The sequence below is a fragment of the Schistocerca cancellata genome, chromosome 5, assembly GCF_023864275.1.
Source record: "Schistocerca cancellata isolate TAMUIC-IGC-003103 chromosome 5, iqSchCanc2.1, whole genome shotgun sequence".
In the NCBI taxonomy this organism is placed as follows: Eukaryota; Metazoa; Arthropoda; class Insecta; order Orthoptera; family Acrididae; genus Schistocerca; species Schistocerca cancellata.
The window spans coordinates 589,765,940-589,778,493 of NC_064630.1; the positions used below are offsets into that span (position 1 = coordinate 589,765,940).

The following is a 12,554-nucleotide window of genomic DNA, read 5'->3' on the forward strand; positions in this document are numbered from 1 at the left end:
CTCACGCGATCCATAAAACCACTATGTTTTCTACAATAAGAGCTGAGCACCAATTAAGTAAAACATATTATGTATAGTATGGCAACTCCACATTCCATTCTCGTTCTTTAATTATTCAAACAATGGAAAATCCAGGATGGAATAATAACATTATAGAAAGAAATCAAACAACAGGATATCCAGGATGGAATGTAACAATGTTATGGAAAGGAAAGGGGTTTCAGTTACCTGAGACTGCAGTCAAGTGTGTGAGTTGCATTTGTGTGTGTGTATGTGTGTGTGATCTATTGTTGATGAAGGTCTTAATGGCTGAAAGCTTTATTTGTGACAGTCTTTTTGTTGTGGCTATCTGTGACTCAGTATCTCTGCTATATGGTGAGTAGCAACTTTCGTTTTCATAATATTGTAACAATATGGAAAGGATAGATTGCTACTCACCACAGAGAGGAGGCGTTGAGTCACAGACAGATACGACGAAAAAGAATGCTAGAAATATTTCAGCTTTCAGGCACTCCTTCTTCAGAAATAGAAAACTCACATGTGGACAACTCACATACACATTGACACTGTCTCTGGGCACTAAGGCCTGACTGTGACTGTATCTGATGTATGCAGCAGTTTAGTTGGGAAGGGTAGTGAGTGGGTGGGGGGTGAAGGAGAGGCATGGGGTGGGGTGAGGGGGGGGGGACAACAGGGTAATGCTGACAGAACACACACGTGTTGCCTGTGGGAGAGTGCAGCATTGTGGTGGGTACAGGATAGGGCTGTTTGGCCCAGCATCAGGAGGCTGGTGGATGAAAGACATGTGTAGGGCTGGAGTGGGAGTGGAGATGGGGATAGGCCGGTGAAGGACATGGGTTAGTGAAAGTGTTAATTAGCTGATTGCTTAATTAACACTAATTTATTAATTATAATATTAAATTTATTTATTCATAATTTCTTAATTATTTGATAGTTCCAAGTTGGCATAAATAGACCTTATGTTTCAAACATTTTCAGGGAAAACAAACTACCTTTGATTCATAAAGGTTCACTAATTGCACCAAACAAAGCAATCACATGTATGGCAGATATTTATAAAGTCAATACAAAGAAATAGGGTACAAGAAGAAGTACTTTTGCTTTTCTTGCATGTTTGCAGTTAGAGATAAGCTACTAAAACTTCAGAACTCTTGAGTTGTACCTTCTGTATTGGTATCCATGTAGAAATGATTATGTCCACATTGCTTGATAAATGCGCCAGTGTGATCTATAGGTTCTTCCTCAAGAATTTCCTCTGTGAACTGGTCAGCTGGTACCAAAAGTACATAATCCAGCCATACACTTTTCTTATCAGGAGCCTGAAACATAAATATTTTTGAATTGTATGTTAACAATAGTTCCAAAAGCAGGTTTTGTAAATCTGTATCAAAATAGTTCAGATGGCTGTTCATGGCAATAAAAATTATTTGTAATAAGATCCAGGTTCAGGACAGCATCAACATAAAATAGTGTTAGCTTAATTCTTAATGTGGCAGACCACAGTAAACTTTCAGAGGTGAAGATGGAAAAAAGAACGGAAGAGGAAATAGAAGTCAGAGTTTAAAGCAGAGCACCCTCATGCTGATATATGATGGGTGAGAAAAACTGTACCATTACTAAGCAACTGAAGTAAAGTTACCAACATTGTTATTGCTAAAAAAGTTGTGCTGTTAGGTATCAGACAGTAAAGGTACAAAAATACATAAATAGCAATACACACTTCGGTCACCAATACTTTCGGAGTGAGGATAAAATAGGTCCAGGGTTTACAGTGATCTATTTGTGGTTCCTTTACCTGACCTTTTTTTTATTATTTATTTCATTTATCTTCTATTTTAAAAAAATTTCTGCAAAAAAAGAGGTTGGGGAGGAGAAAGGCTCATAGTGGGGTTCTGGAAAATATTTCACTTGTCTCATTCTATTCACAAATCTGATTTGCTGTGAATTACGTGCAATAATAATGCAGATGTTGTTCTACAACAGTTCCTTACCTTTTTCTGCAGCATGGGACCCACAAGTGATGTCAGAAAATGCTACAAGTTTCCAGGTGTAGTGCTAATACTTTCAATTAAAATGAAAATGACTGATCTGCAAACAAGGTAACTGATAAATGGTATGGAAACATTTTATACCATTTCCAGATGTGTAATATGAATGTAGTCGAAAAGTTAAATGTGTAGGATATGAACTCCGTCTTGCACAATGACTCAGTTTTTTATTTACTTTTCAAATTTTCTGCTATAATTTGGGTTAATAGGATTTAATTTTGCTATTATTTACTCAAGTGTAAAAAGACAAAAGACATTTGATCCCCCTGTGGCTTTACTGCCAATTTACGTGCATATGGTGCTGAAAGGCATGAGAGTGTGAAATGAATTATTCCAAGATTAGAAATATGGTTGTTTGTATTGTTTACTCTAATACTAAGACCTAAGAAAATAATGACAGAATACAACCAATTTCTTAAAACAAGATAATGGATCTATTACTACATTATCATCTGCTGAAGGCAAAACTTTACTCTTATAGCCATCCTCCCCCATCTCTTACCAATTGTACCATTTGACTGTAGCTGCTAGTCCATTAATGACACTTTGAAGTATGGAAGTCATTGGACTTCCTCATGGTTCTTTTTCAGAATGTTCAAGGATGTTCATTATGAAATTATTATGTGAAATTATGTCTCACATTATTTTACTCTTTTTCTGAATGGTAATGATCAATATATTATTTTTTCATTTGCTTAATATGTTTTATTTAAATGCAGGATGTTTTTTGTAACTCTTCTCCATATCCATGACTCTACTTTTTGTAACTATTTCCTTCCCTGTTTCTAAGTGTCACAATTCACAACCACAGCTTAAAATACTCCACATAAAGTCTTGATAATATTATTATCATTATTATTATTTCTATATTACCAAAGTTAATTGGTAACAAATTAAAAATTTTTCTTAAGACATTTCTTCTTATTCCTATATTATCACAGTTTGTTGGTAACAAATTAAATATCTTTCTAAGGTGGAATGTAAGTAATGGAAGGAGCAAAGGAAACTAATCGCATTATAGCTGAATTATTGAATAGCCAACAGGTAGATAAACTATGTTGAAATATTGCTAAGTTTGTTCCTATGTCCTTTAAAGGTAACTAGAATAGAGTACACATACACACACATATGCAACCACACTCACAGCTACAGTATCCCACACAAGCACATGCATGGCTCCATTATCCCAGCCAACTGCAGTTCATGCTGCAGTACTGGTGCAATGCAATTAGCTGGGATAACGGAGCCATGCAGGGTCATTTACGTGTATGTGTATTCTGTAATCGTATATCTGAAAAAGGACATTATCCAAAAGCCTTGCAACATTTTCAGTCTTGTTTATATGCCTATTGAACATTCAACACCTTAACTGTACTATGAGTTGTTTTGTTTACTTTTTACATTATTTAGACTTTTTATATAATCAGTTATTGTACTACCCAAGTAGAAAAGATCAGTTACTAAAATAAATAAATAAATAAATAAATAAAAGATGATATCAGAAAAATACTTAACAGGCAGTCTCCACATTTAGAATACTCAAGTCATTCAAAAACAAAATTATAATTACATACTAACCTTAAAAGTGAGAATATAGTTCTCAGTTAACTGAAAATTGGTGTTCTGATCAGACTGTCTAATTACAGAACGACACCCTGAGTTAGATGGGCAGTGCTGAACAGGTAGCTTAGCTTCATAAAATTGACCATTGTGTACCACAACATCTAAATCAAATGCTGAAAATGAAAATTTACATAAAAGCAATGATATTCAGGCACATACTTCATCAATGTACAACCTCAAAACTTCCTAAATGTATTACAACTAATTACCTGGGTGATCTGGTTGATAGTATCTCACAACAAAAACATATGAACCAGGGCTGGGCACCTTATGCATCACATCAATCATTGAGTCTGAATGATCTAAATAGATAAGCTGTGTACTGTTATCAAATAAACGTGGCACTTCCTTGGCAACACGTTGTTCGTTGCCTGTCTCAAATTCAACCTAAAAAATGCACTGTTAATTTAGTTGACACATAAATAGGAAAGAATAGAAATTAATAGGGAAAAGAAATACTGCCTTACACTACACAATCGAAAACACAGTAAGAAAAGAATGTGAGTACCTTCTTTGAGTTTGGTGGTCTGTGAAACAATGCTTGAACACAATTTCCATCTTTTCTGACACATGCCGGCTTAGGCTGCTGATAATCCACAGACCATTCCTCAAAAGGTATAGCAACAACAGAGTCTAGTGCAATATTTGTGTCATTCCTGCCCTGGAAATTTAAAAAAAAAGAAAAAAATTACTTCTATTCTAAAAAATATGATGACAGAATTAACTGTTATACTAAAAAGAAATACTCTGTAAAAAGATGAAAAATTGATGTGGATTTTCAAAGGAAGATATGGAAAATTGTTCAGATAACATACGAACTATCCCGTAAACTATCTGTACTCTTAGTAGAAACAGTTTATACTTTTCCTTTGAAATAAATATCAAGAACTGGCCTCAGTTATAATTGTCATCCTTCACTTTTATCAAAGCACTAATAACAGCAGCAAGATTTCTTATTATTTGTCATGAAAAAGTGGATTCATTTATTTCTTGAGGAAGGCTGAAAGAGTGATCAATATGGTGACCATTCGTACATATGTTTAAATCTGTGCTCTTAATCACTCTTAAGGTGTTTATGGGATTAATATAAAAGCTTTTCTGGAATGTTGTTTCTCTTAAACCTTACTTTGGAGAAGACTGCAATGGTATGTTGAAAAAAGTAGTTGACATTACTATACTGAATTTTTATTGGAGACATCAACCAGCATTTAAATAGACAGTGGGCATTATGTAGGTATTGAACTTTAAAATCAAATGCACTTATATAAAATTACACTACGAATACTACATGTACCAGTTCATCGGTAAACCAGTAAACACTTCCCAGTTTAGTGCAGGACTCTAGCCCATTGCTTGAGAGATACTCAAACAGTGAAACACTGCTCTGTTGATATACCACTGTCAACAGCTGTGACTTTGACAGAACAGCTTCTACACAGCTACAAGAAGGTAATCAAAGCACTTATTTGTCATGAGACAGCAGGCAACATTTGCTAGGGAGTCCCAGCCACTGGTGCGCAGAGGTGTAAGTACGTCAGTACAGGGTGCAGGCGACTTAAGAATGGGTTAGGTAAGTTACTATGAGACTGATTTTATTAAAGTAAATGTACAAAAAATGCTCATGTCCAAGACTAATGTTATTATGGGCAGATAAAGGTTACTACTGTTATTAAAGCAATCTGACAACTTGTAACCATTGTTGAACAGTGCCACATGATCCAAGAAAACGGGTCTGATCACAAAGCTGCAGATTACTTAAATATGGTCTTCCTCTTAGTAAAGTACCTTCAGACTTTAAACTCATTACAAATCACTGCCTACGACCTTCTGCTGTTATCCCACTTCCTATAGTTACTTAATAAATTATTTTGCTGTTTAAAGTGGTATATCATACACGCAACATGTTATATGCCTTGCCTTACAAGCCATGGACCATGCTGAAAGGGGATAACTTATGTGCCACAACAACATAGACAACTGAAACATAGGTGCAACCACAATGGAAGGATACCTGTGGTAAGGCCAGACAAACCCTTGGTTTCTAAAGAGTGGGCAGCAATCTCTTCAATAGTTACAGGGCCAATGGTCTGGATTATTAATTGATCCGATCTTGTAACATTAGCTGATATGGCGTTGCTGTGCTGGTACTGCAAATGACTGGAAGCAAGGGGAAACTACACCCAATACTTTTCTTCCTCCGAAGACAAGCAGCTCTACTGCATGACATGATGATGTCATCCTCTTGGGCAAAATATTCTGGAGGCAGAATAGTCCCCCTTTCGGATCTCTGGAAGGGGCTACTCAGGAGGATGTGATCAGGAAAAACCAAACTTTGCATTCTATGGGTCAGACTGTAGAATGTTGGATCACTTAATCAGGTAGAAAGATTAGAGAACTTAGAAATGGAAATTGATAGTCTGAAGGTAGATACAGTGAGACTTAGTGAAGTGAGGTGGCAGGAAGAACAGGACTTCTAACCAGGTCAGTACATAGTTATCAACACAAAATCAAATAGTCAAATACGAGCAGTATAGGAGAGGCCTTCTAATGAATAAGAAAATAGGAATACAGTATCATGAAGAGCATAGTGAACACATTACTACACACACACAAAGGCAACATTCATCACAGTACTACCTCAACACATAATACAGAGATTGAAAGAACATATGAGTAGATAAAAGAAATTATTCCGGTAATTAGGGAAACAGAAATTTTCTTGTGAGGGGTGACTGGAATTCGACAGTAGAGAAAGGAAGAGAAGAAAGAACAGCAGGTGCACATGGACTGAGGGAAAGGAATGAGAGAGGGAGTCATCTCGTAGAATTCTGCACAGAGTTTAATTTAATCATCACTAACCCTAGCTTCATGAATCATGAAAGAAGGGTGTATACATGGAAAAGATCTGACGACACTGGAGGGTTAGAGATTGATTACATAATGGCAAGATAAGAGATTCTGAAGCCATATTTTAAACTGTAAGTCATTTACAGGGACATACGTGAACTCATGACCTTAATTTATTGGTTATGAACTGCAGAATAAGTCTAAAGACATTTCAAAAATGAAGGAAATTGAGGAGAAGTGAACAGAATAAATTAGTGGGACCAAATTTTATTGGAAGTTTCAGAGGGAGTATTATGGAACATTGGGCTGAAACAGAGGAAAGGAATACAATAGAAGATGAACGGGTACTTCTGAGAGATGAAATACGAAAGCAGCAGAGATAATCACATTGGCCTAGCAGAAACCCTGGGTAATACAGAGGATAGTGAATTTAACTAATGAATGGGTAAAAGACAAAAATGCAGCAAATTAAGCAGACAAAAGGGAATACAGGTGTCTAAAAATTGAGACTGACACAAAATGCAAAAATGGCTAAGCAAAAGGACCTTTGCAGAAAAGGAAAGCAGCTTTCTTGAATATCAATAGCTCAGATGACAAGCTAGTATTAAGCAAAAAAGGAAAAGCTGTGCACTTGTTTTGTGCTGAACTAGTAGCAATAGAGTTATTGCTAGCCAAAAGGTAAAGTTAGAATTGGATGGGTTCATCCTGGATTAGACTGTTATTTGGATTCTATTCCATTATATATTTTGGGATCGGATTTTCCAGTAAAAGTTGAGACCTTTGAACAGTCAGTGAGGGGGCACTGAGCTATAAGCAACACAATAGCAGAATTAGTTGCAGTGTAATTGTTACTGTTGTGCATATGTGGACTTTTGACAGAGGCTACAGTATAAATGATACCCCAGGGTAAATGCTGCTTTCATGCTGTCAAGATACATGTGCAGTCTATGCTTCAAGTCTGGGTTACCATGTGTTTGTGTGATTTCCAGAAGCTGCTGCATTATGTGTTCACGCTGCTGCCAATAACTGCCACAGTCATAACAGACCACTACTGACCACATCGCTGCCCTACAGCGTTGCTGTTTTTTCACTGTGCCACAGCAGTCAAGTGCCATGCCACTATAGGAGTGTTGCTGTTTGTTCGCTGTGCTGCCACCTGTACATGCCACAGCCAAGCCACGCTGCAGTATCCCAACAGTTCACTGCTCCATATCATCAAGAAAGATTTTTAAGATAAGTAACAGCAACAGTTGCCTAGTTCCTATGTGTGTAGCGAATCGTCAGCCATGGCCAATGAAACTGACAAGATGCAAAGCAATTGTGAGTCAGAAGTAGGAATGATTCAAGTAATCATGAAATAAGAGAAGAAACAGGTTGGATGCCAGGAAGCCAACTCTCTATTCTGTTTGATAAATAGGGTAAGAAGTTAGAAACGAGGGATTCCAAGACATGGCACATAAATTCAAAAATTGAGAGAATAAAATCTGAGGTAGTGGGAGAGGTGGATCCCAAAATGGAGACTATGAAATACATGTTAGTTAGGGAGTTGGAATGAAAACTTAGTGATAAATTTGGAAATATTATTGATATAAAATTTGGGGAATTAAAAAAAGAGTTTGGGGATAAAATAATTCTTTTGAGTAGGAAATGTGATGTGTTATCAAAGTCTGATGTAGTAAAGGGGAGTAATTCTTGTCAGAAAACTATGGATAGTGATCTTCATGATGATGAATCAGAAAACACTGAAGAAAATGTAACTGAAATTGAAATCAGTCATGGGAAATCAGAATCGAAAATTTATAAAGAAGCAGCTGTAGTCTGTGACGAGCCAGATTACACTGAGGATAGAGTGATTAAAATTAAAATTAACATTGAGGATGAAATTAAAGTTACAGGCAGGAGCTACTCTGAAATAAGAAATATAGAAGAGGGAATGATGATTCATGTGAAAACTGTGGTTAATGATTTTGAGCTTACTGAGGCGCAAGTGCAGGAAAGCGTACAATATAAATGGCAAACATAGGCAGAATTAAATGGTATGGATGTAAATGGGAGTAAGAAGGGCATTAAATATAACAATTAAAGATTAAAAAAAAGGATGTGGGCATCAAGGACAGGGAAGTATTCAGTTTAAGAAAAGTAGTGTTTGATGAAGTATATGGGGAAATAGCCAAGGGGCATGGGAGGTATAATTGTATTGAGTTGTTCACTGATGGGAAAATGCTGGATTTAAGAAAAGATATGTTAAGTATCGGGGCTGAGCAAAGAAATTTGCTAACAGAATCTGCCATGGGGTATGGAATGTTTGTATGTGATGAGTTATGCAGGGGAAAATGCAAATTGATGCTGTAAGTTTCTTGACAGTTGTCTGGAAGAATTTTAAATAATACAGATGCTTTGGCAATGGTGAAGAAGAAAAGAGGGAAATTTTTATATGACAGGATGTTACAGGGAAAGGAGAAAAATGTGGAAAGACAGGGATGTGTCTGATGAATGGGAGTCTATGCAATGTACATAGTAGCAGTACGAAAATTAATGTAATATGTTTTTATTCCATTAAACTGTATGGTACATGTAATGAGGATGGAATGATGGTTAGAACAACCTGGGAGCTACATTTGTGAGTTCTGACACCTTTGCTGCTTGGAACACTGAATACACTGCCTTTAAACATATTTTCATGGGCATGGTTAATTATCATCGGCACAGGAAACAGATAGTTCACCTACAGGTTTCTAACTATTGCAAAGTAAAAACTCAATGACACTGACATCAGACTACAATTATGCAGATGGCTTTCCAAACAAGAAACCTGATAAACTGTGTATGACCATCAGAGTCCACAGTAGTTGTGTTTATCATTTATGAGACGAGCCTCTAACAATACGAGCCATATTCTGTGTAAACTTTATCAAAGCTCTCAAACAGTGTCATTATGGCTACAAAATTTGCTTGCAAAAGTAGTTAAGGGCTTATTACTTAAAACTGGCACTGAGAAATAGTTGTTCAAAACCACAGCATTGATTGAGATTAAGTTAAGTTTAAATACTCATACAACGGAGGATGTTTGGAGATTTTCTTTAAAAGCAGCACCTCCACCCAAAACCACTTAGGCATTTAGAACAAAGTAAAAATATAAGTGAGTGCAGGCTTTCTTGGCAAATTTCATATATGAAGTCTTCACGGGTTTTCAGCCAAGTAGCGTCATCATCTCGTAGCAACATTTTGATGGAATGTGTCTCCATCATCTTCAGGCAAAGATGACGATGACGCTACTTGGCTGAAAACCCCTGAAGACTTCATATAAAAAAAAGTAAAAACAATCTTCCTTATCTGGTCTTGACCTTAAGAAATTCCAGATGATATATCCATGCAACAGCACTAAGCTATGATGATCATGTAAAGAGCTGAAAAGTTTTCCTTGAAACCAGATATCATTCTGAATTCATGCATGCTGTCAAGCACCATGATGTAAAAAACATTCTCTTTCACTCATTCGGGATTCCGAGTACAGAAATACTCCACTACCTTATGGCACTTGGAATGTGTTATGAAACATTTGTGCCATGACTGCACCACATGAAAATAGCCAAAGAGGACTTATTTTATATCCTGAATGGCAATATACATGTCAGATTTTGTACCATCAGTTACAAATAATTACCTCTCTTTCAGAAACCAAGAGAGAACTGGCTTTATCATAAATATATGAAAGTGATGAACAATATGTCGGTAGCTCCATTTGTTGCTCATACATCATTATATTACATTTAACTAATTGTACAAACAGCATCAAACATCATACAAATGATGTAACAAATCTTCAGTAATGGTCATCTATTACATTATAATACTGTATGAGTTAACATAAAAAATACATCACTCTATGAATTATACTTAAAGAAAAAAAAGCTACTGTTTCTGAAAAACACTGATCTGAAATATTGCTATGTAAACTAGCAACATACCTTAAGAATAAGACTGATGTAATTTGTATCAAAATTGAAAACAGCCAACTGCCCTTGTCTATCTGTGACAGCCTGTCTGCACAGTTCTGTATATGGGCATCCATACAATACCACTTGAGCAGATTGTTGCCAATTCTGAGAGCGACTTTCTATGGATACAGTTGTTGAGTTACTATCATTTGCTGGAGTGATATAATTGAGAAGTAGCACATGTGGTCCAGGTTTAGAAATTGTCATTTCTAGATGAATCTCATCCTGTCTTTTGTTAATTAATGGCAGCTGTGGTCTCTGCAGTTCATGCAATTGCTGTGAAAGAAATATTAAATATCAGTTATCAGTGTCCTATATTACAAATGAAATGTAAAATTCTTGTAATATGGTAAGAAGAAATACAGCACTACGAAAAGAATTTTAAAACATATTTTAGTCAGGAGCTGTTAGTAGAACTTACTATGTAATCAGAGAAGTATTCTGTCAAAGGTTCTCTTGTGTCATCTTTTGATAAGAAGCCTCCATCACCACGTACTGTGTCAAACTGGGAAATGTTTGGATACCTGTAATGTCTGCACAGATCCTTATTTCCAATCTCACAAGGCTCAATCACTTTATCTACCAAAACAGTGGCTTCATAATATGCAGCTGGCAGCAGAACAAAGTAATCCTGAAAAAACCTCATTCTTAGTAACATGTAGTTAAAGGTTTGTAATAGTATTAAAATTGTTTAGTTTTATTACCAGTAACAAACTCTTGTCATTCTTTATACTTATTGTCCATGTACCAGGATTCATAACCATTGGAGATGGGATGCTTCCTGTCGGACCAGATACTGTGACAAATGTAGGCAAACCTGCAGTTGGTTTGAACAGAACCTGGAATGTCTGTTCAATATCGTTAGGGTTATCTGGAGTAATTCTGATGTGACCAAGTATAGAATCTTCATTGTTGTTTATGTATCGCAGTACCATTCGATACAGAGACGACTTTGGTATGTATATAGTGTGTAGAATTTCATCCTGTGAAACACCAAAAGATAATAAATCTGTTAATTATGATTTTTCTAATTACATTTTGCTTTTTGTTACTTGAATCCACAAATTAGAAATAAAATAATTAACAATGAACAAAATAACTCAAATTTTACCTGCAACAATGAAAAAACTGCATAACCTTTCCAAGAGTAACCTGGAAATACTTCTTCATCAAAACCATAGCGAACAGGCGTGTTTGCAGGAGTCCGGCCATCTTCAGCTTCATACTGGTTGTGATATAGTGTGGGAAAATAATAAGTCTTGAGTGGTTCCCTACATGTGCGACCAGTTACACGTGGTCGGCATGGACACTGACCATTCTCCTTGTCACATGTGTTGTGTACTGAACCTCCAATATCACATCCACAATCTGCAAGCCCAAACAAAATTTAAACTTACATTTCATGTGCAATATTAATACTAAACCTGATTACCAGGTAATATATTTCCTGTACAGGAAGCATCACTATTTCTTCCGTAACAGTTATTCTCTGAGTAGTATGTAATGCCAAAGTAGAGGTGATTATTTTCCCCTCAAATTTTCCTTATATTTCTAGAGTAAATCAAGTCAGTTAGTGGCATGTTCAACTTACTGATTCAATGGCAGAGTTTCAACAAATAATTTTATGATGCTGCACTCTACTAAGTAGATGCAGACTCAGCCCCTGCTATTAATCATTTAAACACAATGAAAAATCTAACACAAAGATTACAATTATAACAATCTGGTATCATTTTGTCATATACAAATCACACTGGACACTTACTACTATGGCTACATGGTAAAGAACATCTGCACATGCCAATTTCTATACCTCTACTCCTGGCAAAAAGTACTTTTAATTCACATTTATCAGAAAACCACAGTTTTCACCAGACATCATGTCAGGGATGAGTACACATGTTCTTCAAGTGACTTCTGCATATAGACCAGAGAGTGTTCACACTTATCACTACTGATTTTTTATCTTAAGTGAACTCAGAATATCATACTACACAATTAGCTTTCAGCATAGCCA

The 12,554-nt window shown here is 36.1% G+C and overlaps 1 protein-coding gene across 1 annotated transcript in view; it reads right to left on the minus strand.

The window, feature by feature from the left end:
• The window catches only part of LOC126188961 (laminin subunit alpha), a 364,582-nt gene that overhangs the window by 205,031 nt on the left and 146,997 nt on the right, over positions 1 to 12,554 (minus strand). Inside the window, exons 13-20 of the mRNA XM_049930722.1 lie at positions 11,649 to 11,905; positions 11,242 to 11,520; positions 10,959 to 11,168; positions 10,508 to 10,813; positions 4,201 to 4,353; positions 3,902 to 4,079; positions 3,648 to 3,805; positions 1,184 to 1,340 (exon numbers count right to left, since the gene is read on the minus strand). Of these exons, the coding sequence (XP_049786679.1) occupies positions 1,184 to 1,340; positions 3,648 to 3,805; positions 3,902 to 4,079; positions 4,201 to 4,353; positions 10,508 to 10,813; positions 10,959 to 11,168; positions 11,242 to 11,520; positions 11,649 to 11,905 (1,698 nt within the window). The remainder of the gene's footprint in view (positions 1 to 1,183; positions 1,341 to 3,647; positions 3,806 to 3,901; positions 4,080 to 4,200; positions 4,354 to 10,507; positions 10,814 to 10,958; positions 11,169 to 11,241; positions 11,521 to 11,648; positions 11,906 to 12,554) is intronic.